The sequence below is a fragment of the Exophiala spinifera genome, assembly GCF_000836115.1.
Source record: "Exophiala spinifera strain CBS 89968 unplaced genomic scaffold supercont1.4, whole genome shotgun sequence".
Taxonomy (NCBI): Eukaryota; Fungi; Ascomycota; class Eurotiomycetes; order Chaetothyriales; family Herpotrichiellaceae; genus Exophiala; species Exophiala spinifera.
This window is the reverse complement of record NW_015622516.1, coordinates 14,333-42,045: the sequence shown is the minus strand read 5'-3', so window position 1 is coordinate 42,045 and position 27,713 is coordinate 14,333. Positions and strand designations below refer to the sequence as shown.

Here is a 27,713-nt window from a genome sequence, read left to right as displayed (position 1 = left end):
CCGGGCCGAATTCAAAGCGATTGATCAAATCTCTGGAAGGGGCACTAGGGCCTGAACAAACGGCAAGCGCTTCAAAAACGCCATCCTTTCCTCCCACCACCGTATCGCTGCAGAATAGTCCAGCTTTGGCAAGGTCAAATGCTTGGATACTGGCACGATTGAAGGGCCTGGCCGAAAGGACGATCTTTTGTGGAAAGAGCCATCGGTGTCCAGACTCGTTTGACAACGCGCAAGAATAGTCCTGCCCAATCACGCAGCCCAGTCTTTGCTATCTAAACAGCTGCTCCCCCTTTAAGCCTGCACAACAAAATGTGAAAGGATGGTTGTTCGAGAACAGAGACATATGAATGTCGAGATGCAAAACAATACCAAAGTTATCAGTCTCACTAGGCTGCGCCGCACGTGCGCCTTGTTGAATGTCCGAGCTGATCGATACAGTGGTGCCGTTTTTGGTTGGGATAACGAGCCCATGCCGCTGGGTGCTGAACCCCCCTGTCTCTGTTAGGCCATAGTTGAATGAATAGCAATTTTTAGCCGTTGGATGATTCCCTCAGCAGTATCTCCGCTGGACTGTCTTTTCCAGCCCAACTCACGATGTTATCCAAACCTTTCCAAAGCACAGCGTCGAGTCTCATTACTGCCAGTTTGAGCACAGGCCAGGCTCGTGACTGCATCCGGATGGTGCTGCGCCATTTTTCCAGGAGATTCTTGTTCTCTTTGGCTATAGCTGTTGACGGCGACTGCACAAAGAGGAGGAGGGCAAAATTAGTCATGTAAGACAGTTGATACCGTGTATCTTTAGGTACGAGAAGAGTCAGCATAATTTGCGACGCCAAGTGGGCAAGGCCTCGCTTCGTAGAAGAGAACGATGAGAGGAACCACTTACACGAAGGCCAGAAATTGACAAAGTGGTTCGCCTTGAGAGCTGCCACTAACTCCAGAACAAGTTTGGCACATGATTGACTGTTTTGGAAGATGGTGGAGCGAGGTTCTGACATTTCCTGCTCACCTGTCCCCGGCTGATAAGCCAATGGACGAAGGAGTGCTCTGAAGACCAGTAATTCCAGCGTCAAATATGTCAGACGAAGTGGACCGCAGTTGTCGAGGCCATCATCCTCCATGAGCTCTTTGGTAGGCTTCAACACATCCGGAGGTAGTTTCTGTCGCCATTGTTGGATCATCATCCTCAATGGATGTGCACGGACTAGAAGAGCTTCCAGTGTGGTAGCCTGACGGATCGACTTGATAGAACTGTTCGCATGTGGATTAGTACGTTATTGTCTGGCGGACAGTAAGACGAGACTCTGGGAGGTACTGACTAGAGAGCGTCAAGAATCTGGCTCGCAATTGTGCTCAAGCTGCAAAGAGCCATAAAATACGGACTCTGTGCTTCAACACAGCTGCGAGCTTCCGGATCCGCAATGTCATCAAGGTCAAAATCATCAGCGGTCAATTCAGAGACGTCCCAATTTGAGGCGTTAATATGAGATGGTCGTCCTAAGACTAGAGCTCGCCAGGTGTGCTCAACGTGAACAAGCCACCACAGCCTCTTCCGCAGCCTGACTTCGTGGGAAGGAAGCTTCCAGTCTGACGGGTCCAGATTCAGTCCAAGGGTTTCTGCGGCGGCAAGTACAGAACACGCCAGGGCCCACGAACTTGGTATATCGGCGACGGCGTAATTTTGCGGAGGTCGATGCAAAAACAATAGGCCAAGCTGTACGAGCCCTAGATGAGACTTTCGGGAATCTCGTTGCAATCCACGATGGGCGATACCCCAGAGCTCTTCTGTAGACGGCTGTTGATAACCTCTATCCACGGAGAGATAGTCGTCAAGGAAGTAGTACGGCGCCGCTAACGCGTAGACCGCTGCCCTCAATCCAGTTGAACAATTGCAATTTCGATACTCGCCGTTATGATCGTGGGAAGAGAGAACCGGATATGAAGGTTGAATGAATTTGAAGAAGCTGTACAATTCAGCTGTGGGTTTTCCTGTTCAATGATTCGCTCGATAACTTACAGTTTTAGGAGTCTTGAGCCCAAGTCAATGGGAACGATCTTATACAACAAGGCGTGATCCTCAGCTTCAGTATTGAAACCTGCAAAGTCCGTGTCGACTAATTTGACATCTTCTTGGCAGATCTTCTCATCGGTCATGACGAATTGGACCGGTATGTCACTTGCAGGAACCTGCGAGGGTTGAGTTGAGGCAAGTGGCCCTGGCATGTTGATGTCGTCCGTAACTTTACGGAAATCAAGTGCGAACATCCGAAACGTGTCCCGCGAATCGTACTGATAATGCCGTAAAAGGAACGGATCAGTCTCACTTGATAAGCCGACAAGCTGTGAAGAGTAGCCAGGGCGTTCGTCAAGAGAGAAGTCGGTTGACCATTCTCCATTCCTTGGAGCTTCTTGTTTGTCCGGTGGCAGATTCTCGGGCAAGTCATCTTGATCACTCGAGCCGATGCCATTTGCAACATTTTCATTTTGCTCGTGCCGCTGATTCGGACGCGGCGAGATCTGTTCCAATCGAAATGTCTGAGGTGAACCATCACTGGCTGCCGACATTCGAGTTGGGAAATCAAAGTCGTTACCTAAAGGAGCTGTATGACAGGATCAGTGACTCATGAACACCAGAAATCCAGGCAATGTCCTTACAGATGGGAAAGGTAAGGTACGACCAGTCAATAGCACCACCTCCTTGTGACTCAGGCGCGCCCTGACGCAAAAACGAGAACTGGTCAGATACCGGCGGCAATGTGTGCGAATCGACATCAATGTCAAACTCCAAGTCCGCGTTCTCGAAAGCGCCGACGTCGATGGTCATTGGGTCGCCATCGCGGGAGTCAAAGTCAGATTGCTCGCCACGATGCTGCTCTGTTGATTGCGTCTCTGGAGGACGAGATGGTTGATGCAACGCTGAAATTGGCTTGGACTCTGGAGGCCATCGTTCCTTTCTCAAAGGCTGCAAGACAAATGTACAGCTGCGCGAGAGTTTCTCGCAAAGTTCACACGCTCCACCAGATTCCGGGATCTTGCACTGGGTTTTGCGCTGTCTACAAAGGTCACAAGGTCGTTGTCGTTTAGACCGATATTTGCGGGCCTGAGACCCATAGACAGGATCTGACCTGTTTGGAAGCATGCCGAAAGGACATGCTCAGCCGGAGGATGAGGCTGATATCGTTATTGTTGAATCGACGGTTCGTCCTAATCAAAATTTGACCAGCACGGACTTGATCGACTGCCTCCTCAGACATGCAATGTAATGACGAAATTGCAAAGTAAATTTAGCTGCTTGATTGGACGGATCTAGCTCGTCAGACGTTCGAAATCCTTCTGATCCCGAGGTCGCTGCTTTATGTCAGTCCCTCTTTACTGTACGAATCAAGCGGCAAGCAATTTTGGCCTTGGAGGGCCTCCTCACAATATGGCACGCGCTCATGTGTTTTGTGTTAGCGAGAACTATAGTACAGTGCAACTATATCAGCACTCCCGTCACTTCTCGGTGGCTGCACTCATTGTACCAGGTTCAGCGCCTCATTTCAGCAGGAGCTGTCACTATATGAAAACCGGGTTCAGAAGGCTTATTTTCGCGGCGGATGTTTCACGACGGCATCACTCGTAAATCGCCTGAAGACTTGGGAGTGAATGAGCACAATATGATTGATGACTTTGGAATTCGACGGAGCAGTGCAGAGCATCCAAAAGCAGCCTTTATGCACCTCAACTCGACAGTCGAGGTTGGATCTCGCCATCCGTGGAGGCTCGGTACGAACTCTTACCGACACCTTTGCCGAATGTATGGAGCTCGTACCATCCGCCGACGGCCAAGTGTAACTTCTCGTCACGTCACCGTTGATGACACCCGTTATGCCGGCGACCTCTCTACAACCTCCCCGCAGCAACTGTGGCCGATGATTATGCTCCCGCGGCTGGACTGATACCCGTTGAGTCCACGCTCAAATGGCAATCGGGTCTAGGCTCACTGCCGGCTCTGATCGTTTCCAGCGGTCGAGCAAGTTTCGTGATGCACAAAGACTGCCGTTGAGATATGTCAATTTGGAATCTATTTGCCAGGCATAGCCTTGCTGTAAAAACCATTGCACCTACGTTTCTCGCTCCACGACCAACAAAACGATTCATTGCAATGCAGCTTATCAACGAGCGCAAGGAGGTCCTTCAAGGCACGAAATCAACCAGTGCTCCGGCTCAAGATGTGTCTAGTCTGAAAATCAATGGCCGCAGGCTCATGTCTTCGCTCCACGAGTCATGTGAATTTGGAAAGGCACACCCTTATGGAACGTGAGTGCAAGTATATCGCGATCAATAACAGCATGCTGAAGTTGCCTAGACACCAGACAGAGACGGGGATGGCTCGTCTAGCTCTCAATGACGCTGACAAAGCCGTTCGACAGTGGTTCGTGCAAGAAGCAAAATCTCTGGGTTGCAAAACCACAGTCGACCAAATGGGCAATATCTTCGCTGTCCGACCTGGGAAGAACTCAACAGCGCCTCCTGTCATGATGGGTTCGCACTTGGATACCCAACCCACGGGTGGGCGGTACGATGGGATACTTGGTGTGCTGTCTGGCCTGGAGGTGTTGCGCACCCTCCATGAAAATGACTACCAGAGTGAAGGAAGTATTGGAGTTGTCAATTGGACCAAGTACGCCCCAGCCGTTCAGATTTGAGTGCTCACGCTAACGTTGTGACCGTTCAGTGAGGAAGGCGCCCGCTTCCCAATCATTACAGTCTCTTCAGGCGTATGGTCTGGTGCAGTTCCATTGGAAACTGCATGGACGTGCCAGGAGGCCACACCAAGCCCGGATGGCCACAGATACACCATGAAGGAGGAACTGGAGCGCATTGGCTTCTTGGGCAGCACCCCTGCATCTTACGAAGCCCAACCAATTGCCGCTCATTTTGAGCTTCATATCGAACAAGGTCCTATCCTGGAGGACGAGAGACGCAGGATCGGAGTCGTCACCGGTGGGCAAGCTTACAAGTGGTTCGAGGTAGTCGTCCGTGGCAGAGACAGCCACGCAGGCACAACGCCAATGGCGGCGAGAAAGGACTCCGTCCTGGCTGCTGCGAAGATGATTGTCGAGTCGAACAAGATCGCAAAAGCGCATTCCGGGCTAATTACAACTGGCCTTGTCGAGACAGACCCGGGAAGTATCAACACCATGGCGCACACTGTCCGCTTCACTATTGATATGCGGCATCCTTCGGACGGTGTACTTGCTGAGATTGAAAATGAATGCCGGAAAACCTTCAGCTCGATCGCCGCAGAGGACAGTGAGAGAGGAGTCTCGCTGGAATGGAAGCAGTTGGCCGCAAACCCAGCAGTGAAGTTTCACCAAGATTGCATTACCATGATTGAACAAGCCGCGGAGGAGACGGTTGCGGATCTACCCAAGAGTGCCGACGACGGGAAATTATGGAAACATATGGTCAGCGGCGCTGGGCACGACAGTTTCCATACAAGTCGAAGATGTCCGACTGGTATGATCTTTACACCAACGAGGGAAGGACTGTCACACACACCAACGGAATACTGCAGTCCTGAAGACTGTGCACTTGGCGCGCAGGTTTTGCTTGGGGCGGTGTTGAGGTACGATAGGCTGCGACTTGAGAGGGGAATGCTTGCTTGAAAGCCCGTCTTCAACAATTGGAACGAAACACTTTGGGGGTTTGATACAGCACGGTTTGGTGAGCTACAAAGATGTCTTAGAAGCTAGGCCACATCTCATAAATGTCTAATAAAGTCCGAAAGGTCTGGGAACCCAGGCCGATCGACAATGATCAATAACAAGAATGTCTCCACCACGCATGGCTCAGGACGGCTAACTCTCTGGCCTGCTCTACTCTGTAACCAAGCTGTCGCAAGATGTAACAAGGATATTCCAGGCCTTGGCCCTATGGGGACGTGCATGCGATAGTGTCGACAGTGGAGTCTACGGATATCGACCGGGCTGGACCACTAACTAGATGCCGTTCAAGTTCGCCGTTGATAAGGATCCAAGATCTTGACTTCGGCCAAGCTGATAACGCCCGACAACAACACCCCACCGCATGAGCGCATCAGCGTCGGCGAGAGTAATGCATGGACTCTACCGGCCGCTATGTTCAAACGAACGATCGTTTATATGGTGCCTGAGAATTAGCACTTGTTCGAAGCTTGAGTTTGCTCGAACGGTACCTACACCTCGTTGAGAACAGCAATGGCAACAACAATCTTCTTGGGCACGCGGCCGGTCGTGCTTGCACTGCTCTCTGCAGCCATATCTCTTGCAGCCGTTGTATTATACCGACTCTTCTTTGCTCCATTGTCAAAATTTCCTGGCCCGAAAATCACAGCAGTGACTCAGCTATGGATGATGTATCATGAGTTCAAGGGTGATAGAACAGTTCTAGTCGACAAACTCCATTCTCGCTATGGGCCGGTGGTGCGACTGTCGCCCGATGAAGTCTCGTTCAACAACTACGAAGGCTTGAAGGAGATCTATGGCATCAAGTCAACTTTCTCAAAGAGCTCGTTTTACGACCTATTCGTGTACTACAATACGCGGAACACGTTTACCAGTCTAGACAAACCAAGCGTACGTTCTCCCCTATCCCCATCAACGTTACCGATGTACTCACGCTTTTCATTCTAGCACTCGGCCAAAAAGAGACTGGTTGCTGATCGATACACCAAGAGCTACGTGATGCAGCCCTCCGTTGCTAATAAAGTCCGTGAGCATGCCGCGGCTTTTATGAAGCAAGTAACAGTCCAAGGGCCCGTGCTCGATGTTTACACTTGGCTACACTACTATGCACTCGAGTATGCGCAGCTTCCTCCCTTTTGTGAGCTGATTTCCTGACCTCTTCTTAGCGCTATCACCAATCATCTCTATGGCATCTATGGCACACAGACCTTGTCGAGCCCAGAACACCGAGGGATCGTGTATGATCTCTCCGGTGTCAAGCATCGCACACGTCTATACATGCTACACTACTTCGGCTGGCTGATGTCGTTCAAGACGCAGCTGACGTCTATCATGCGCAAGCTCAGTGGTCAAAACACGGCGTTCCATGTCCGCGGCAACCGACTGAACGACTACGGCGAAAGCAGCGTCTCGGCCTTTCGTCGCGACCAAGCCACCAAGGACATGGTCTCAACTTGTGCTAAACTCTTCCGAGAGATCCCTAACAACGAGCCCGCTATCGCCGCCGAGTGCATGGATCACTTGGTTGCTGGCGTCGACACCACCGGCGACGCCATGTGCATCCTGATGTGGCGAATCTCGACGCCCGAGTACACGCACGTCCAAGACACGCTGTTCAATGAGCTTTCGACCATCAAGGAGGCCTTTGATCCTGTGACGCGGACGGCGCCGATCGCCGTGCTCGACAAGCTACCTTACCTCGACGCCGTGATCCACGAGGCGATGCGCTGGCGGCCGCCGGTGCCCATGACGCTGTTCCGCGTTGTGCCTCCCACAGGAGCCGTGATTGCTGGCCATGCCGTCCCCGCCGGCACAACTGTGGGATGCCAGTCATACAGTCTGCACCGAGTTGAAGAAGTTTTCCCGAACCCCGACCTCTTCGACCCTACGAGATGGCTGACGGAGGACACTGCGCATCTGTCGGCAATGCGCAACCACTTCTGGCCCTTCAGCTCCGGCGGGCGCATGTGCTTGGGCCACAATCTCGCCATGGTCGAGATGAAGCTGATCGTCGCCGCAGTGTACATGCACTACACGACGCGGGCAACCCCGGGGGTGACCGAGGAGAGTATGAGCATGGACGATCAGTTGACCAGTGGAGTGCCGCATGCGCTGAGTTGTCCGCTGGAATTCGTGCCGCGGTGATATAATCGATCTGGCTTATGAGATATGGCTAAATAATCCCCACCAAATAGAATGTAGAACAAAATTTCAAAAAGATTTCTTCCACGAATGGAGTTTCGAGGCTGTGACATTCACTGTTATTGAGTAGTTCTATTCATGTATTCTTAACTATGAACTCCATATAGCACAAGCCTACAAAGCAGCGATGGTAAGGCCGTATCACATAATCTCATGGCCTTGGTATTGTAGTACCTACTAGTCCACAACAATGTCCCCGAGTATCCAACAACCACCGATGATCTGACCAAAAGACGTTTATAAAATTTCTAGAACTATCACTCAAAGATCTTCTCGCCGCCATCCACCTTCTTGAAGACGACCGAACAGGTGTCCGCCACGGGGGTGATCATGTAATAATCCTTGAAGTCCATGTTCTCCCTCTCAGGCAGCACGGCCGGCTTCCTCGACTCAAATGTCTTGTACAAATGGCTGACGGCGACCTTGATTGTGACCATGGCGATGTTCTGGCCGATACAGCCTCTTGTGCCTTTGCCGAAGGCCATCCAAGCCGTCTTCGCTTTCGCCGTCGGCTCGACCCAGCGCTCAGGGATGAATTCCAGACACCGTTCAAAATACTCTTCCTGTCGGTGCATACTGTACGGTTGCGCGGAGATGACGGTGGATGCAGGGATGAATTTATCCAGGAGCGTGACGCCGCCATCGGGAACGACGCGCGGCTCCGAGGCCGGGATGGACGAGTACAGGCGCAGAGTCTCCAGGACGACACCGTGCAGATACGGCAGCTTGTCAACGGCGGCGAAGTCGTCGAGGTCGACGGTCTTGAGTTCTTCCTGCAGTTTTCGCTGCTGATCGGGGTTTTTGCAGAGGTGGTCAATCATGAACGTGAGTGTTGTGCCTGTCGTCTCGTGCCCGGCGCCCATGTGGTCCATGACTTCGGCGGAGATCTGCTCGCGCGACATTCCCGTCTTGAACAGTTTCGTCAGGAGATGCGCCTTTTCCGGATCACACTTGTCCATCCATTTGTTGGTCATGTTGTTGATGATACGCTCCCCTGTCTCGGCATCCTTCCAGCTTGGGATCAAGTACGCAATGCCCGACGAGTACAGCAGCTTCGTGACGTTGGGGAGCTCGGCAAACCAGTGGAAGGTGTGTCTTCGCATGTGCCACGCGTCGAACACTTCGGTGTCCTTGCCCTGGAGCAGCTGGCTTCCGTTCTGGTTGCCGAAGAAGAACCCGGAGATGACGTCTTGTGCCAAGTAGTTGAACAGATAGAACACGTCGATAGTGCTGTTCTCAGAGATGTTGTTGATCATCTGCCTGACCCGGTCGTAGATGACGGTCAAATTCTCGGGTCGAATCATGTACGCCTTGGTATATTCGCCGCCAAGATGCTTTCTCCTAAAGCTGTGATTTGCACGGTCTGGCGTACTGAACATGTTCTTCGCCCCGTATGCCTCGAACGCATTATAGAAGTGCGTCTTCTCGTAGTTGTAGACGGGACCGACGGACGGTGGATGGTTGAGTGAGATCTCGTCGGGAGCCAATCGCACCAGAGGACCATATTTCTGATGCAGATCATGGATGTAGCGAGTCCTGTTCAGAGTGATTGTCTGGTAGAGAAGAGGGATCTTTGTGAATCTTGTGATGAACGGGCCTGGAACGTCCTTCAGGGCTAGTGACTTGTAGAAAATGGATGCAATGAGTGCCAGGGCACCCACTACGGGGAGCAGGACAAAGAATGAAATCATGACGCCCTTTTCTCAAGCCAATGTTCTCTCGTAACGAGAACACAAAAGTTCGCCGAGGTGGGCAGAACCTCCCCTCCTATATCCCTCCAGAAGCATGCACTCCGATTGTATTGTTGGTGCAAAGTTCGCTGTGCATTGCCTACCCCATTGTCTATCCGGGTATCCTTTCCGACCGTGGAGAGATTAGTCGTCGGCGGATAATCGAATCTCGAATGCACGATATGCATCCGCCGTGGATACGAACGCTGGCATTGTAGACACGGCCGCCAATGATAACGCACGTGCTACAGCCAGCTCCGCGCACCACGCCCATGGAACGGGTAGACAAGAAGGTTTATCAGCGATGGTGAGCTCCAGATAAGCCCGGCCCTGATATCTGCCCGGCGACGGCGGATAACAATATATCCCGAAGCTTACGGCTTCATCAATCGGCCTATCCTAATTGGCCACACTAGTACATGCGCAGTACCCACCGTATACAAAACCGGCAAACAGACCTCGCTGTAGGCAAGGGACATATAGATGGCATGGAAACCGAGCAGCCACGCCAAGCGAACCGTCTCACCTTTTCTCTTCTTGTTCTTCCTTCTTTTTCGATACAATAGGTCCATCTTTTTGCGTCGATTCCAGCCAAGATGATCGACTCACCAGTATCTGTCAAGGAGCACTCGGCGCAGCCAGCGGACTCGCAAGATGCTAGCTTTTCCGCCGATGAGCTCGAACTCCGGGCCCAGGGTCACAAGGGAGAGCTCCCCAGACAGTTCTCTACGCTTTCAACTCTGGCCATCGCCTTTCTTCTGACGAGCGCATGGATTGGGTACTCGGCAACCTTCCCATACCCCTTGCTGGCAGGGGGTGGGCCATATGTGTTCTGGGGGCTGATCGTGGCGTCGATTGCCTGCTCCATCATCAGTAAGCTCCCCTGCACGCAGCACAACCTGCCAAAAGTATTCCGGGATAAGTGCTGACACAACCGCCGTACAGCTGCCGGACTGGCAGAGCTGAGTTCTGCGTTTCCCTCTACCGGAGGACAATACCATTTCGCATTCATGGTCTCATCTGAGAAAACCAGAGCTGGCATTGCTTTCATCATGGGCTGGCTCTCTGTCATCGCCTATTGTCTCTTCACGGCTAGCGCCACCATCGTTTGTGCCCAAATTACTGCCGCAATCGCAGGATTCTGGCATGAGAACTATGTCGCAACGCAGTGGCAGATATACCTGATGTACATCTTGTATCAGGCTCTCGCAACTGCTGTTGTCGTGTTGTTCCCCCGACAGCTGCCGAAGACGGAGATCGGATTCTTTCTCATCAGCGTCTCTGGCTGTATTGTTTTCTTCATCACCGTCCTTTCGGCCAGTGATACCAAACAGCCTGCCAAGGTCGTTTTTACCGAGGTTACTAACGTGACCGGGTGGAGTGACGGTGTTTCGTTTATTTTGGCAGTTGGGACGTGCATGTACGCGTACATTGCCACGGACGGTGCATCCCATATCGCGGAAGTATGTTCAAATTGGGCGTCTGTTGAAGTATCGGGCTTCAAGCTGACAAGGACCAGGAAATCCCAAACCCGGGCAAAGGTGTCCCTAGAACAATGATGCTCAGTCTGGGCATATCAGCCGTCAGTGTCATCCCATGGACTTTGGCATTCCTCTTCTCGACCAACGATCTCGACGCGGTCGCTTCTTCTACCTTCCCCATTCTCGAAGTGTATCAACAAGCGTTGAACAACCGCTCGGGTGCCACCTTCCTTGCCGTGTGGCTCCTGGTCATCTACTTTGGTTCGGTCGTCAGCGTCGTCGCTGCCACGGGCCGTCTGACCTGGGCGTTTGCTCGTGACAACGGTCTTCCATACTCACCTATCTTTGCGAAGATCCACCCCACCCTCAAGATGCCCGTCAATGCCACGATTGTTTCGAGCATATTCGTTGCCTGTTACGGTGCCATCTACGTTGGATCCACCACCGCATTCAACAGTTTCATTTCGATGTCGATCCTCTCGCTCAATGTCACATACGCAATTCCTCAAGGCATTGTTTTCTTCCGGGGTCGGGATAATGTGCTTCCACATACGAGACAGTTCAATCTGGGCAAGATCTTCGGCCCATTCTGCAACATCTTCTGCGTGTGCTGGGTCTGCTTGTACACGGTACTATTCTGTCTGCCAACCTTCTTACCAGCTGAGGTCGAGGACATGAACTACGTTTCTGTTGTTGTCGCCGGCTGTGCCCTTATTATTATTATCATGTGGTTCTCTGGGAAGAGAAAGACGTTCGTGGGACCGGTAAGTTCGATGAAATCCATTTCTTGTTGTTCGGCCGTGAGAAGTAGCACTAATCCGATTTGGATCAGATCATCAATATGGAACTCCTGGAAGCCGCCAAGGTTCAACATGTCGATGCTGAAACTCAGGCAACAATCATCGCTGGTGAGAAGGAGCTCGCGAATCGATGATCACGGGCTGAAATGATCTTAGTGTTATAGATCTTCCTGCAAGCTGAATTGCGAAGGAGCGTGTCTGTGTCTAGAGAGGGGAGGGTTCTCAGATAATGCTAGGACTACCTATATATTGTGTTTCCAAATAGAATTTTTGAGTAATATTAGACTCTATGCGACGGTGTCCATTCTTCAAATGTCCAAGAAGCTTCGCTCTAAGCAGCAGGTGAGTGCATATCTCCTTAGTGTACACCACCTCGGACTTTTTCATAAAATAGTGATAAGTTAGCTAAACAGACACTTCATACGCGCACGTCTAACTTCAAAGCCGGGGCACTCGAGGTTAAATATCCCCACCATTCCGGTAGCTGTACCGATGCTGATCATGCTCCCCGAAATAGATGAACACGATGGCCGATACTCGGACGGTAGCCGTATGATATTCTCTGAATTGTATGTAATCCACTCTTTGTTTGTACTCAAGCCTACACTTTTGTATCTCGAGCTTGGATGTTTCGTTTGGTCCGCCGTTATCCGAAAAGCCGATGATGTATCCAGAACGATGACGCCACCCTCTGTCACGAGACGCTCTGATTGGCTAGAACAGCCTTATCTTGAGCGCCGCGCGTGAGCAAGAACGACGATAAGGAAGCGTACCCCCAGCATAGCCGAGGGTATACTTCCAAGGCGCCGGGAGGGTACAAGAAGAGGTCCCCTCCCGAATTAGGCGGAGACGACTTCCTCGCTCTTCAAGCGATGAGTCGTTGTTACATAGGACTGTTCAATAGACTACATTGCATCAACTATCTCTTCGCAGGGCTATTCACAGTGAAGGTCCTGACACCCTCAGTGTAAAGACACGAGCCTGTGATGTCAAACGATATTTTGTAGAGTAGCCTGTCAGTACTAAGCGTCTGCAGGCAGGTGCCGTTGCCGGCGTCCCAAATCTTCGTTGTGCGATCCCACGACGCCGATGCGAGCCGGGTCGAGTCGGGTGAGAAGGCCACCGATATAACTGGACTATCATGACCCTTAAGTGTCTGCAAGCAGGCGCCGCTATGGACGTCCCAGACTTTCACTGTGCCGTCATCCGACGCCGACGCGAGTCGGGTTGAGTCAGGCGAGAAGATCACGAAGGCGACATAGTCGCGGTGGCCCTCGAGCGTCTGGAGACAGGCGCTCTATACATCTGCGGTACTTGGTTTTATAGAGAGATCCATTTTGGCTCTTCCTTTTCAGAATGACGCCTTATGAGGCTGTGAGTTGGACTAAACATGAGTCCGGAGGTATATGCCTGAAGAGGACTACTCTCGATTCCCTGCTTATGGTACATAATGAATCGACGAGCATCGTGGATCAGCTCGAGTAGTGCCGGTGCATCTGCTCTATCCTAGATTCTTGTTAGCAGGAATTATATATTTACGATCACTCTAGTGAAAGTCTACCTGAATAAGCTTCTCGAGTATCGTCATTGCAAGAACTCCTTTCGACATAGCTTTCAATAAGCTAAGAGCTTAGAGCCAATAGTAGGAATTTCTCTCTCACGAACTTCTGCACCTCGATTTGGTGATCTATCAGACTGTGAGCTTCACATTCGGAGAGATGATCAATTCAATAGATGCATGAATAGTGTGACGCCGATAACGGGCCAGGGTCTGGCCGTTTGACACGCTCAATAGGGTATCCCGGAGCACCTAAACTGTACATATCTCGATGTAGCGTCTTAGACATGACTTTGAGTGATCTCGAGAATATCATATGATGAATGTCTTTCTTTCCAGTGGGAAAGATTTCAACAGACGCATTTAAGAGTATATGGTCTTTTGCTGACTGAAGCACAAAGTAGATTGTTTCGTTTCGAATATTTAGGAATGAACCACAAAGGCCAATGATCTCCTGCAATGACTCTATATCCTCAGACGTGTCCGTAAGTATCTCGACAACAGACTTCAATTCAGTCAGACGGATGGGTTCGTATACAATCGCGACAGTGGCAAGGATCTACTTGCAGAGTTCAGAATCTTCCGATTCGTATATTTGCTCCATCATTCGCTCGTAAAGGGAGTCGAGGCCAGATGGAAGAGAGTAAGTCTTGGATGCACCTTGTCTGCTTATTGATCTCATCTTCAAGCCTCCTGAACGCATTCGCCATGCCTTCACCATAATGGATAGATATGGAGACGTCGAAAATGCCGAGGAGCGAGTACGCTTTATCTTCTTCAAGTGTCGTCTTCCAGCGCTCCATCCATGCGAATCGTTCCTCGATACTAAACTGAGTTAAGCGTGCTCCTTGGAGTGCTTGTATATCAATTCCTGTTTTCTGCTGAATCTGTTGCTGAAGCGAACCTTTATCACCAAGGCGTACACCATTCCGAGAGAAAAATTCGACTGATCTTGGGGCTAACAGTTCTTGTAGTGTCCAGCCCCGAGTGAACCATTTGCTGTTCCGGAAGTCCGATTCCCACCGCTGTATATCGTTGCTGTCATAGGGAGATACAAAAACATCCGACAAGTAGACATAGCATCGACTCGCTCGGCGGTACCAGTGAAAAATGGACCGGATAGCTTTCTGATATTCACCGCCGTTCGATTTGTCGATGCAACAACTATCCACCCAGAAGTATTGTAAGCCGTCTCGGGTCGCCTGTTCTCCGCAGAACTTGATCTTGTCATATCCGGCCTTGTCTCGACCCTGACCTTTGATCATGTCCTCATAAGTGACTTCCTGATCATCGCTTTCCCATCGATGTGAGAGGATTGCATATAGAGAGATCTCGTTATCGGGAAACGTCTCGGTTAACCGAAACTCTCCATTCGTCAATGCTTCCAAAAGACGCATTGTGAAGTAACATGTCATGAGGCTGTAGAGGGAGATGAATGAAGGTTCGATTCCAATTTCGAAGGCAGCAGCGACGGCGATGTCGAGAGTGCGAGAATTTGCTCTCATAATAAGATTGTAGACAGAGTAGACTGATTCGTTAAGGAAGAAGATAAGTAGAACTTGCGACTCTGGCTTAGGTTTCGTTCACGAGGTAGGCTCCAGCTGAACTCACCAGCCTGGTTAAGAGTAGCCGTTAGACTGCTGCGACGCTGGGCGCAGCTCAACTGAAGATTGAGAAGTAGCTTATCATCATGAACGGGCCAGAGACGATATACGTAGCCATGAGACATTGGAGCCGCAGCGGCCTGAGTGCTCATATCACAAACGGTACCCCGTCCTCTGCAGCACGTCGGGCACTTGACCTTCCAGCGCACACGTCGGCCGAACCAATAAGTAGTTTAGGGCGGCTATTAGCATACCTTCGCAAAAGAACCGGATCCTAGTCACCCGATGCACGGATCGGATGCACTTACCTCCGGCGCACACTGCAGTGGTCAACATATCGAACGCCTGAAATAATAACGAAGGAGACTAATACTATTTTACCTGAACAACACAGGCATCTCAGGATATAGCACGATGTATCACAATGGCGTGAGGGAGCCCGTCCAATCAAAGAATGCTTGTAGTGGAAAGGTGTAGTCTCAATCATGTGGGAGATCTCAGCAGGTGCTTCCAACCAGGATAGCTGCGGTATCGTGGACTGCCACTTCTATGGAATACGTTTGAAGACAACCTAGATCTTGACCGGTCCAATTTCTGGACACATTGCAGTTGGTGTACTTGAGACAATCAACACCCCAAGCCGCAAATCGGTGGCGTCAACGTCTTCGAAGCCCAGGCTAGGAGAATATCCTGCACACGTTGCATTCCCCGCAGTACTGTAGATGCCCAGCTTTAAATCCATGTCTTGAATCTTGTCGGCAAGACCCTTGATGCCATCGGGGAATCGTGCCAGATTGGGCATGATAGGCCTGTCCACCCGTCCTGTCTAAAGCGACCAACAACCATCAATGTTGACATATGTGTACCAAGCATCTCGAAGCCCGTGGTCCACGAGGCATGCGCAACTGCAAGCACCTTGTCCTCGTAGACTTCACAGTGTTATGCGTTCCACCACTTCCAAACAAGGGATGGGAGTGTTCCAGTCTGCCCGTCAGGCATCACATAGCCCACGACCGCCCCAAACAGAATGATGAATGGTAAGAGCATCGTTGTACAGACCGCGGTGCATGACAGCACAAGGGATGAAGAAGAAGAAGAATGATCTAAGATGGACGCATCCTGCACATCGGATAATGTCCTGTTCTGCCTTCACTTCGGCACATTCCACTTCAAGGTTGGTGCAGTGATAGTCTGTCTGTGCGGCAGATGGTCGACGATGGTGTAACACTGCGTACCTAGTGACGGCCTCCCTCGTCCCCTCAAAGTCGGGTTGTCGAACTCCTCATTTAACTGGTGCTGTTGTGACCACGGCCGCGGAATGTAGAATATTGATATCGGCGTCAATTGACCCCATTTGTAGATTGACTTTCCAGAGTTAGCTTGGAGCTGTTTTGGGAGGTGATGTAGGAGGGTGAGCAGCACAGGAAAGAGCAGCGAAGCGGCAGATAGATATGGAGTGGCTATTCTTAAGGTCAGCTACTGAGCCAGGTTTGAGGCACATCCTGTGCTGTACTCGAACCCAATCAGAATCCCAAGACTGCTATGACAGCTGTCTTCAAACGTCGAAAGTACGTGCCATCACAGCGTGTTGGCACATCAGTCAGTTTTCCACAATCCTCTTGTTCCTCTGGGTGTAGAAAAGTGCATCTTGAAGCCAGACAGGCCAACTCCTGATACTTGTGTTTCCTTCTTCCCTTCTGGGCATGAAGATCCGACCACTTCTGCTGGCAAGAACCTGCTCAATGACTGCGTCACTAACATTGCTTGCCGGATCCATTCTCACGCCATTCCTCTCCAGGATATGTGCATATGGCTTGACTATACCAGTATCATGCCAACTTGGGTGCACAGAAGTTGTTTGAATGCAGTCACCATTTTCATAAAAATGCTTCAGTTCAGCGCGAAGCCCTACGAGAATATTAGCGTCAGGGAGACCTCGCCGGATGTCCAGGATCTTACCATCGTTTAGATACAAAGCCCCAACTTTTGTGCAGCAATAGTCAACAAGACCTGGAGCGGTCACGAAGCTAGCCATGGAAGCGATCGTGACAATGTGGCCCTTCTTTGCTTTCAGCATAGCAGGCAGGAATTCCTTGATGAGAATAAAGTGGCATGCGATATTCACTTTGAAGATCCTCTCCGTTAGCTTGGCACTACTGCTGATAACGGGTGTGCCAGTAGCTGAGGAAGTTGTGAGTTAGTGAAAATTTCCTGAAAGCCTGGGCGTAAAATCGCGTACCAATGCCAGCGTTGTTGATGAGCACACTTGGATTGCCGTGGTCCAGGCGAATTTGTTCCGCAGTGGATTCAATAGCTGAGAAATCCGACAGATCCAGCTGGTAGTAATGCACGTCCGGGACTGAACGTCTGGTCAGCTAGATGACTACGTGCATGGCCTCGTGTATCGCTTACTCTTTGCCAGTTCAGGAGGTATCGGGCTGATATCGAGAATGATCACTCTCGCATATTTGCTGAAGCCCTTCACCATCTCGTAACCGAACCCACTGCATCCTCCTGTAACCACAATGATTTCTGGCTTTCCAGCCGCGCCGAACTGGAAGGGAGCTCCTGGCTTTCGCAAGTGCCACATGTTTAACGCGAGTGCAGTGAGGACCTGGTTGAGCCTCCGAAGCACACCAATACCGAAGAGAAGTTTCAAGATATTGACAAGTGTAGCAATGCGATCAGACGAGACACCTCTCGCGCGCAGCGCGGAAAGCAGACGGACGCGGTATCGTGAAGGTGCTTGAGTAAGCGCAAACAGAGCTGCACCAGTGATCAGCGGGTCGGTAGATGCATAGTGCAGGATACGCAAAGGGGCAGAGGCCGCTTGGAGCACTGCGCGATTCACGCGCTTGAAAACTGTCGGCGTCGCCATCACGGTATTGTTGGGCATCGAGATTTGAATAGCAACATCAGGTCAGGGTATTTGAAGCTGAATCGACATGTGGCTCGGGAGAGGGGAGATTCGCTGAAGTGAGCCTCTGCCTCGGCCTCCTCATATACGGGAAGGAGAAAGCTGGAGATGAACCCCGCTTTGACGCCGGTAGACAATACCAAGGACTCGGCGCACCGTCAGAGGAGGGATGTGGCTCAGACTGCTATTGGCTGTATCCTTGCAAGGGTAGGAGAAGCTGACATAGGGCGAGATGGTCAGAGTTCGTGGGGTCGCGTTCTTGATAGTGCGGAGAGTGTCAGGGGATGAATCAAGATGGCACGACAGTCATCAGTCGCGTGTACTCACCAGCAGGCCAGTGTTTTACGCGCAATAATTGGCATTTAGGTGACCACCTTCTCTACACTCAATACCTGAAGAATGAAGAGAAAGCTCTTCGGAAAACAAGAAAGAGTAGCCATTGAACTCGCCAAAAAAGCTCAGCAGATTGTATGACGCTCTCACCGCATACGAACGACCACCTTCCCCCACTGCTTCTGATTCCATAAGAATTCATATGCACTCTTGGCCTCTTCCAGAGAAAACACCTGGTCATCGATTACAGGCCGGATATTGTGAGCAGTCATGAAGTCGTTCATGGCGAGGAACTGCTCTTTCGATCCGACATTGACTCCGCGAATGATTGATAAAGTCGCCAAACAGTCTCCAAAATTGCAAAGTGACACCGCATCCTTGCCACCCAGAAAACCAATCAACGAGATGAGTCCTTCAATGCGGATAGCTTTCAGCGACTGCGCCATCGACGCACTTCCGCCGACTTCGATGATATGGTGCATACCCTCACCACCAGGGGACAGCCGTTTGGCCATTTCGCCCCAGTGCGGATTGTCCTTGTAGTTGATGACATGGTGCGCTCCCATTGCCCTGAGTTTCTCTTCCTTTGCAGACGAAGACGTTGTCGCGATGACCGTTGCCCCTGCCCCTAGTGCGAACTGCATCGCAAAAAGGCTGACTCCGCCAGTGCCTTGTATCAGCACAGCTTGACCCCTCTGCAGCGCTCGTCCGGGAAGGCCATACAGGGCATTCCATGCAGTGACGGCCGCACAAGGAAGTGTTGCCGCTTCGAATATCGTCAAGTGCCTAGGGATGGGTACGAGGCCCTTCCCTGGGAAGATGCCATACTGACGCAGGACGCCGTCGAGATAGGTGCCGAGCGTTGTGACTCGTTTCTTTGGAGTCAGGAGTCCTTCTTGCCATCCTTGATGAAACAAGGTGCACACCTTGTCGCCTACCTGAAATTCGCTGACATCTTGACCTGTAGCGATGACCGTCCCAGCCCCATCCGACACCGGTACGACATCTTCTCTCACAGCCCAAGGATAATTGCCCTGAAGGATAGCAACATCACGATAGTTCAACGCCGCAGCCTCGAAACGAACGAGACAGTCATGGCTTCCGAGTGGAGGTATTGGTACGGAATCTTGATACTGGAGGCTGTCGAACCCATTGTCCTTCGTCGGTCTGATGACCCATCGAGATGTGACCGTGGGCAGCGACATCCTGTTCTCCCGAGGAGAGCGCATTTGGTAGGCACGGTTAGGCAGATCGGAATCTTACACTCATTAACACAAGAATGATGAAAGAGTCGCTTGGAAGCCATCATAAGTTGGGGTAAATACATTAGTCAGCCTTGGCCGGAGCAGGAGACTCGCTAGACTGCTTGTATCCGTTAATCCTGAGCCAGTGTTACCCCGACATTTCCACCTCCCATGTCTCTGAGCCTGAGTAACACTCAGGCTCCCAGTGAGCTAATTCTGGCTGGCGTTGGTGACAAGGACATGGATTTCACGAGTACAGACCTTTGAAAGCACGGATAGCTCTTTCGTGTCTCAATGCTTGTGGATCTCGACAAAGGGTTGTCAAGGAAGCCTTCGCTTTTCAGAGTGTGGCTTCCACCATGTCGGTTGATGGATTCTCCCGCTCGAGTACCGAGTTCTCCCGGCACAGGAATGTCGGAATGGCATCGAGGGACCCTCTCGGAGAGTCCTCAAAGCGAGAACAAGTTGTTAACATCTTGCATACCACAGTCACCGATGGCCAACTAAATGTTGATTCCGGGGATTCTGCTACACTGTATTTTCGTCAGGGATCCCTGGTGAACTTCAGACACTTTCTAAGCTCGGAGGACGCTGGTGACATCAGTCGAGCTCTACCGTGTTGGCAAATGCGCTGGGAGTGCTACCCACAGTCCATCTTTGAGCCTTTCTTGACATTCACATCGATGGCGCTCTTGAGGTTGGCTTGGATCAGGCTCCATTCAATCATGGGAGCGTACATCACTCTGAGAAGTCGAGCTGCCAGGGTGATATCCCTGGCGTTTGAAAAACACTCCTTCGCTCAAGCGCGGCCAGAATTGGTCCATCCCGTGCTTCAAGCTGTCCACGCATGCCCTCTCAGTCTCCCATAGGAATGAATGTCAGATGTTTGGCTAAGACCCCGAACTTCGCTCGGAGTGTGCAGCATTCGTCCTCCAATCTGGAATATGCAGTGTTCCTCCACAAGTGGCTCGACGTTGAACAGTCTGAGTTGCGGGAACCTCCTCCGAGGACGTCTTTACACCCCGCAGGAGTACTAAATGAAGCAAGGCAATGTAGACGCATGATATTTTTACAAGTGCTGTTCTCCCTTCGTCGACGAGATGCACCATCACTCAGATGGCTTGCCCAGACGAGTCGAGAGACAGAATCCATAGATATGCCTAGTATGATCGCCATATTACGCATTGGCGGATTTGGTGTGCAACTCCGTCACAACCTCGCCTTTCGTCTGGGCCTCAGGTTTGTAAGTTTTGAACTTTCGAGGAGGAACACGTTTGGTAAACATCTCATCCAGTTCCTCGTACGTCCGACCTGCTGTCTCGGGCTGGAAGAACCAGAGATAAGCGATGCAGAGGAAACTAGGCCCACCAAAGACAAAAGCCACTTTACCCCCTAAGTTTCCCTTGTCTGGATTGAACATGTAGGGCAGGACGAATTGCCACATGACGTTGATGGCATTTTGCAGGGCCAAGCCAATCGCGATAGTCTTGACACGGAGCCGGGAAGTTGAGGTCTCGGTCATGATTGCGAACTGCAAGCTGGACGTCAGTCGATGTGGGCAAAGACAGAAACGAGAGCCAGGTTCAAAAAAAAAGGACATACCGCTGTAGACCCGATGGAAACGTTATACATCCAGCTATAGATCAGGATCATAGCCACAGTGCCTTTGATCTCGGCGGGACTGCCACCCGTGGCCAAACCTCCCTCGATGAAGAGTAGCACAACCAAGATACAAAGGCCGTAAAGCGTGAGATTTCGTCGGCCCACGCGATCGATGATGGCGGCGGCCATCAGATTACCGACAATGGACAGAACGGGTTGGGCAATCTGAATTCGGAAACTCATTTCCGTCGAATACCCTGCAAGTTGCAAGTAGTACGTGAAGTATCCGGCCACGAAGGTGATACCAGTGAGAACTTGAATGATCAACGGTCCGATGGAAATCATTGTTCGCCTTAGGTTCGATTTCCTGAAGCATTCAAGGTACGTCACGCCTTCGGTCTCGCGCCTGATCTCCTCGAGTGTCAACTCGATCAGTGCAAGCTTCTTTCTTCCTTCCTCACCCTTGTGTCCGAGCTTTTCCAAGTTTTTCAAGGCCTTTTCGTTGCGGCCTTTCGACGCCAGCCACCAAGGAGACCTAGAGAATCCAACTGAATAAGACTTCAGGCAGATAATAAAGGCAGCAACAGGAAAATACTGGGTACTTACTCGGGCATGAAGAGAACAAGTAGGGCCGAGATGGCTGCAAAACCATACTGGCAGCAAAATACCGTACGGTAGGCCCAACGGGTCTCAACGTCACCGGTGTAATTGACGATGATGAATGCAACGAGGGGACCGATGCCGAAGGCAATACCAATCCCCACTGTGAAGATGCCTCTCCAAGCAAGGGGGGTGATCTGAGAATTCTGTCAGCAATTGGAAAACCCTCCAGGTGAGTTGTGTGAACTATACCTCTCCGATATATGTCGTCATAACCGCCTGGATGGTTCCGGTTGCGAACCCGTTGAGGAATTTGCCACCAAAGAAAACCCCCTTCGTGGTCGAAACGAATTCCATCGTGATCGCGGCAAAAGAAACAACAAGTGCGCCGATGAGGGTCCATTGACGACCAATATAATCAGCAATTGCCGCGGCCCCAAGAACACCGAATGTTGCAGACGCAACGGGTGCAGCGTTGAAAGCAGACTGCCAAGCAGCAGGCAAGACGTAATTGCCGTTGAACTCCTCCCCAAAGTCCTTGCGAAACGTAGGAATACCTAAGACAGAGCCTGCAGCCTGCAGCTCGAAACTGCACAAAATGATAGTCCAGCAGGCGTAGGCGCACCATGCACAAGCCCAGGGATACTTGCGAAGCGATGCATATACTCCTAGCTCATGATCTTCTTGGTTTGCAAGATGAGCTAGTTGCTGTTGCTCGTCGTCCAGGTTGTCGACGTGGCTGGTGTTGGAAACTTCGGCTTTGGATTTCGCTCTTGGGCTTTGCGAAAGGTCAGCCTCGAAATTCGAGATGTCTGTCATGGCTGGAACGGCGTATACTGGCCGACGAGTCAGGTATTCGTTGGGTGAGCGTTGTCTGGCTCTGCACAACTCGAGTTCTTCGAATCTAAATGATCTCCACAGCGATGCACATCCCTCCACGTTGTTTAAGTAGTCGATTGCGGAGCATCCAGATCATGGGGTGGCATGCCACGAGACAGTCTGCCGAAATCGCGGGTGAATGTGCCTAACCATATTAGGGAGCCATAGCCTCCGTTCAGAATTTTCTCAAAGTGCCTATGACTCCCCAATTTAGAAAGGTTCCATCAACTTTGATTGCGTGTCCCTCATTCAGCAAACGGACGACTGGCAGCCCCGGCAACGTCTGGTCTTCGGCGAATCACGAACATCATGCTACAAATATACAGGAGGAACCCTTGCGGATACCCGAACTTGGCTAAGTACAGCTACTCAAGGCCTCGGCGCAAACAGGCCTGCTGGACATTGTACTCCCAAGGTCTAATCCCGTAACGGAGTTTACCCTGACCAGAGATTCACATCAAATTGTCAATCGTTTTGCAATACCATATCTCAGTGCGAAAGTTGTTACTCCAAAATATGGCGCCTGGTGTTCTCTCCAACCTCGATTGTGAACGCGAGTTGGGTGTTAGCAAATATAGCCAAAAGGGTTGGCAATCGACGGATGCAAAGAGTCTGACCGCCGTGGAAGATTTGGTGTTGAAAACATTCAGAGTACTCATTGCAGACTTGTGCCAACAATTCAATGGCGGCCACCCCGGGTAAGTGCTGTTCTTTCCGCCCATTGTCTCCCTGACGAAGACGTAGCGGTGCCATGGGTATGGCAGCCATCGGGGTCGCCCTGTGGAAATATGTGATGAAGTACGCGCCCCGTACGCCGGACTGGATCAATCGAGACCGGTTTGTGCTGTCAAATGGCCACACGTGTCTGTTCCAGTACACCTTCCTGCACCTCACGGGCTACAAAGATATGACCTTTGAGCAACTGAAATCCTATCATTCTGATCGGGTGGATGCGCTATGCCCAGGCCACCCCGAAATTGAGCACGAAGGTATTGAAGTTACGACAGGTCAGGAGCCCTTTCTACACTTCTACACTGACAAAGTTGAAACTGATCATTGTGCAAATAGGTCCACTGGGTCAAGGTATTGCCAACGCTGTAGGACTTGCTGTTGCTTCGAAAAGCCTTGCGGCAAAATTCAACCAACCAGAATTTGACGTTGTATCAGACCATATCTGGTGCATGGTTGGAGATGCATGTCTTCAGGAAGGAGTCGGGCTGGAAGCCATCTCCTTTGCAGGACACATGCGCCTTAACAATATAACTGTCATCTATGACAACAATCAGATCACCTGCGATGGTCCAGTGAGTCTGACAAATACTGAAGATATCAACTCCAAGATGAGAGCTTGCGGTTGGAATGTGATCGAAATCAACGATGGGTGTTGGGACGTCCATGGCCTCGTTGAAGCTCTTGAGGCCTCTAAACATTCGGCTCTGCCCACCTTCATCAACGTTCATACAGTCATTGGAGTCGACACATCCGTGGCAGGCAATGCTGTCGCACATGGCGCGGCCATTGGCACAGATGCAGTAGCATCATTGAAAGAACTATACGGGTTTGATCCGACCCAAAGCTTTGTCATTCCGGAGACAGTGCGGGACTTTTTCAAGGAGCTTCCACAACGGGGCGAGGCCATGGTATGCGAATGGAGAGCACTCTTTGACAGATACAGCAATGCCCATCCTACGCTAGCAGAGGACTATGTGAGGCGCCAAAGCGGAGATTTGCCTTCGGACTGGGAATCATTGATCCCTACAGCCTTTCCTTCAAAGGCCACTGCAACTCGGGCGTCCTCAGGATTAGTCTTTGGTCCTCTGGCAGAACGCTTTGATCAGTTCATGGTTGGCACCGCTGACCTTGAGCCATCTGTATATATGAACTGGAAGGCCAAAGAGAACTTCGAGCCTCCTCACTGTGGTACTGGAAGCTACTTGGGGCGGTTCATCCACTACGGGGTCCGCGAACATGTCATGGCTGCCGTCTCCAATGGGTTGGCAGCTTACCATCCTGGAATGTTCATTCCAGTAACTTCCTCGTATGGAAGGGCAATCGTAGTTTGGCTCACTGGCTGACGATTTACAGATTTTTCATGTTCTATCTGTACGCCGCTCCCGCCGTCCGTATGGGTGCCTTACAACACCTGCGGGTCATCCATGCAGCCACGCACGACTCAATTGGCATGGGTGAGGATGGTCCAACGCACCAGCCGATTGAACTTGCCGCTCTCTACCGGACGATGCCGAACTTCCTCTACATTCGACCGGGCGACAGCGAGGAAACCGCAGGGGCCTGGATGGCTGCAATCAAAGCCAGACACATGTCTTCGCTCATCTCCACATCTCGCCATGCTCTCCCACAGCTGACCGGACTGACGAAAAGAATGGGTGTCGCAAGAGGAGCCTACGTTCTCGAAGAAGCGGAACAAGCAGATCTTACCTTGATCGGCGTCGGTGCCGAACTCAACCTGGCGATGAAGGTAGCTACAGAGCTACGGAATCATCACGGGCTCAGAGTACGGACAGTATCTTTTCCTTGCCAACGATTGTTCGAGCAACAATCACATCAATATCGGCGAGATGTCCTCCAGAAGCATACTGGGGTTCCCGTTGTGGTGGTCGAGGCATATGCTGCAAATGGATGGGAGAGATATGCAAATGCCGCCGTCTGCATGCCCACCACTCGCTTCGGAAAGTCATTGCCGGGTCCAAAGGCGTACGAATTCTTTGGCTTTAATGTGGACTCCATGGTCATTAGGATCCTAGGATTTATAAAGTCCTTTCATGCCGACCCAGAAAGGAGATACGAATTTGTTGAACTTACTAGTGTGGGAGATGAATGACAGGATAACAACCAAATGCGCTGGAAGCAAAGAAGACAATAATACCATTCAGTTGTTCTTGATATTTGCTACTCCCGTGCTACGCATCGTTAGATCTAGGTCCCTTGAGATACGAGTCCCTGAGCATGCAAGTGACGCATTGAACAAATGCCTTCGGCTATCCCAAAGCTGATTCCTTAGGCAATTGGTAAACCCGATGTGCACCCTAACTGCTCGTGACCAAGGACTCAGGGAGGAAAGACCACACCTTACCACATCGTGCTTCATGAAGGATAGATCCACAGCCGATGAGAAGCCAGAATCGCTCCGTTTCAGGCAAGTCGAGCCACTCCAGCTTGAAATGACTGAATAATTCCGCTTGCCAAGCCTACAATTATTTCAGTTATGTCGGGGATTTCCCTGCCGGACTTGATGGCGTAAGACCACAGTGTGACAGCAATATATCATGCGACACGTCCAGTGCCAACCGGCGAGACTCGTATCCTAGTCAGGCGGAGTGCAGGAGACGAAAAAGCTGAAAAGGCTAGCAGACTCTCCAGACACCAATTTGCCGCAAGAACAGACTTGTAAGAGACATGGCGGATCCACGTAGATTGCGATACTGCTCGACGAAGCCTCGCATCTTTGTTGTTTCGGACATTTCAAACGAGCCGGACGACGCCGAGTCCTTGGTCCGATATCTGTTGTACTCGAACGAATTCACCACTCTCGGTTTGGTTGCGACGACATCAACGTGGATGAGAAAGGTCGTGCACCCGGAAGACATGCAAAAGATTGTGCATGCTTACGGTCAGGTCGTCAACAATCTCAACGCCCACGTCCATCCGGGCAATCAATATCCCACCGCAGACTACCTCCTCTCCATCATTAAATCTGGCCCATCACTCTACGGCAAAGAAGCTCTCAGGGATGGTGTTCCGGCGAGTGAGGGCACCGAACTCCTCATACGGCGTGTCGATGAGTCCGAGGAACCGCTGTGGCTCCTTTGCTGGGGCGGTATCAATGTCCTGGCCCAGGCTCTTCAGCATGTGCAACGCCAAAGAACAGCTTCAGAATTTGCTCGCTTTCGTGCCAGGTTGCGAGTCTACACAATATCCGATCAGGACGACACGGGGATATGGATTCGCTCAAATTTCCCCGACATATTCTACATCTGCTCGGTGCACGGTTGGGGCGAGTACGGATGTGCCGCGTGGACTGGCATCTCTGGAGATGTACTCATGCCTGTTGATCACGGAGGCCCTGATTCGTCCAAGGTCTCGAAAGAATGGCTCAAAGAGAACATCCAAATCGGTCCATTGGGAAGTGTGTATCCCACATATGCTTTTATCATGGAAGGGGACACGCCCACGTTTCTGTATCACGTTCAGAACGGCCTTGGATCTCCAGAGAATCCTCATTGGGGTAGCTGGGGCGGCCGCTACAGTCTGATAGACCTCGGTGGAGGAGCAAGGCAATTCGCCGACGCGAGAGACACCGTGATAGGCATGGATGGTCGGAAACACCTGAGCAACCAGGCGACCATTTGGCGATGGAGAGACCATTACCAGGACAGCTTTGCCGCACGCATGCGCTGGTCCCTGACGAGTGATCGGAGCAAGGCAAATCACGAGCCAGTTGTGATCGTCAATGATAGCTCGCCAGGTCCCGAGCCGCTACTACTTGAGATGGAAGCTGGAGAGGAAGTGACTCTCGACGCGTCGAAAAGCTACGATCCAGACGGCGATGAACTCTCATTTGAATGGTTTCAGTACAAGGAGCCAACGGCCGCACAGTCTCATGTTCACTGGATTGTTCCGGACATCGATGTCGAACCTGCCGGGGCGAAAATTGTAAAGATCAAATTGCCACCACCAGAGACATGCGCAGTCAACATTGTTACAGGTCAGGCCCTTGAGAAGGGCATGACTCTCCATTTTATTCTCCAGGTCACAGATACTGGAAAGCCTCCTTTGACCACGTACAAGCGGGTTGTGGTACAAACAACGAACCGCAAGTTACTCGGAGGTCGATCTGAGGTCTTCGATACCGTTACTGACGCTATTGGAAAGGGAGAAAACCCCCACTCATGATTACCAGATTGTCGCAAGCGAAAGGTGGATATGTACACAGCACTGCTTACCGTTTCTGGTCGAGAAATCGCAACTGAATGGACGAGGGCAACATTTGTGGATTAGCCTCAACAAATGGTAAGAACAGGGCGTTGAATTCCC

At 51.2% G+C, this 27,713-nt stretch overlaps 12 protein-coding genes across 12 annotated transcripts; 5 read left to right on the top strand and 7 right to left on the bottom strand.

Moving 5' to 3' along the window:
• Positions 1-530: 530 nt before the first annotated feature.
• PV08_05194 (uncharacterized protein) lies at positions 531-3,139 on the bottom strand (the record flags this gene model as incomplete). The annotated part of the gene is made up of 5 exons (XM_016379538.1): positions 531-796; positions 887-1,251; positions 1,320-1,964; positions 2,018-2,600; positions 2,656-3,139. 5 exons carry the CDS (start codon positions 3,137-3,139, stop codon positions 531-533), a joined length of 2,343 nt encoding a protein of 780 aa, XP_016235365.1.
• Positions 3,140-4,144: 1,005 nt separating this feature from the next.
• Positions 4,145-5,651, top strand: PV08_05193 (uncharacterized protein; the record flags this gene model as incomplete). Its single annotated transcript, XM_016379537.1, has 3 exons — positions 4,145-4,299; positions 4,349-4,663; positions 4,718-5,651. The coding sequence occupies 3 exons, from the start codon at positions 4,145-4,147 to the stop codon at positions 5,649-5,651; spliced, it is 1,404 nt and encodes a 467-aa protein (XP_016235364.1).
• A 570-nt stretch (positions 5,652-6,221) lies between these two features.
• PV08_05192 (uncharacterized protein) lies at positions 6,222-7,853 on the top strand (the record flags this gene model as incomplete). Its single annotated transcript, XM_016379536.1, has 3 exons — positions 6,222-6,599; positions 6,657-6,823; positions 6,875-7,853. The coding sequence occupies 3 exons, from the start codon at positions 6,222-6,224 to the stop codon at positions 7,851-7,853; spliced, it is 1,524 nt and encodes a 507-aa protein (XP_016235363.1).
• Positions 7,854-8,167: 314 nt separating this feature from the next.
• PV08_05191 (uncharacterized protein) lies at positions 8,168-9,601 on the bottom strand (the record flags this gene model as incomplete). Its single annotated transcript, XM_016379535.1, has 1 exon — positions 8,168-9,601. The coding sequence occupies one exon, from the start codon at positions 9,599-9,601 to the stop codon at positions 8,168-8,170; it is 1,434 nt and encodes a 477-aa protein (XP_016235362.1).
• Positions 9,602-10,236: 635 nt separating this feature from the next.
• PV08_05190 (uncharacterized protein) lies at positions 10,237-12,055 on the top strand (the record flags this gene model as incomplete). Its single annotated transcript, XM_016379534.1, has 4 exons — positions 10,237-10,513; positions 10,586-11,103; positions 11,160-11,885; positions 11,954-12,055. The coding sequence occupies 4 exons, from the start codon at positions 10,237-10,239 to the stop codon at positions 12,053-12,055; spliced, it is 1,623 nt and encodes a 540-aa protein (XP_016235361.1).
• Positions 12,056-14,051: 1,996 nt separating this feature from the next.
• On the bottom strand, positions 14,052-14,876 carry PV08_05189 (uncharacterized protein; the record flags this gene model as incomplete). The annotated part of the gene is made up of 1 exon (XM_016379533.1): positions 14,052-14,876. One exon carries the CDS (start codon positions 14,874-14,876, stop codon positions 14,052-14,054), a length of 825 nt encoding a protein of 274 aa, XP_016235360.1.
• A 778-nt stretch (positions 14,877-15,654) lies between these two features.
• On the bottom strand, positions 15,655-15,885 carry PV08_05188 (uncharacterized protein; the record flags this gene model as incomplete). Its single annotated transcript, XM_016379532.1, has 1 exon — positions 15,655-15,885. One exon carries the CDS (start codon positions 15,883-15,885, stop codon positions 15,655-15,657), a length of 231 nt encoding a protein of 76 aa, XP_016235359.1.
• A 798-nt stretch (positions 15,886-16,683) lies between these two features.
• PV08_05187 (uncharacterized protein) lies at positions 16,684-17,961 on the bottom strand (the record flags this gene model as incomplete). Its single annotated transcript, XM_016379531.1, has 4 exons — positions 16,684-16,991; positions 17,043-17,264; positions 17,323-17,442; positions 17,496-17,961. The coding sequence occupies 4 exons, from the start codon at positions 17,959-17,961 to the stop codon at positions 16,684-16,686; spliced, it is 1,116 nt and encodes a 371-aa protein (XP_016235358.1).
• A 518-nt stretch (positions 17,962-18,479) lies between these two features.
• PV08_05186 (uncharacterized protein) lies at positions 18,480-19,538 on the bottom strand (the record flags this gene model as incomplete). Its single annotated transcript, XM_016379530.1, has 1 exon — positions 18,480-19,538. One exon carries the CDS (start codon positions 19,536-19,538, stop codon positions 18,480-18,482), a length of 1,059 nt encoding a protein of 352 aa, XP_016235357.1.
• Positions 19,539-20,754: 1,216 nt separating this feature from the next.
• On the bottom strand, positions 20,755-22,598 carry PV08_05185 (uncharacterized protein; the record flags this gene model as incomplete). Its single annotated transcript, XM_016379529.1, has 4 exons — positions 20,755-21,108; positions 21,180-21,714; positions 21,786-21,976; positions 22,032-22,598. The coding sequence occupies 4 exons, from the start codon at positions 22,596-22,598 to the stop codon at positions 20,755-20,757; spliced, it is 1,647 nt and encodes a 548-aa protein (XP_016235356.1).
• A 576-nt stretch (positions 22,599-23,174) lies between these two features.
• On the top strand, positions 23,175-25,500 carry PV08_05184 (transketolase; the record flags this gene model as incomplete). The annotated part of the gene is made up of 4 exons (XM_016379528.1): positions 23,175-23,356; positions 23,403-23,665; positions 23,727-24,696; positions 24,744-25,500. The coding sequence occupies 4 exons, from the start codon at positions 23,175-23,177 to the stop codon at positions 25,498-25,500; spliced, it is 2,172 nt and encodes a 723-aa protein (XP_016235355.1).
• Positions 25,501-26,075: 575 nt separating this feature from the next.
• Positions 26,076-27,572, top strand: PV08_05183 (uncharacterized protein; the record flags this gene model as incomplete). Its single annotated transcript, XM_016379527.1, has 1 exon — positions 26,076-27,572. One exon carries the CDS (start codon positions 26,076-26,078, stop codon positions 27,570-27,572), a length of 1,497 nt encoding a protein of 498 aa, XP_016235354.1.
• Between the last annotated feature and the right edge of the window lie 141 nt (positions 27,573-27,713).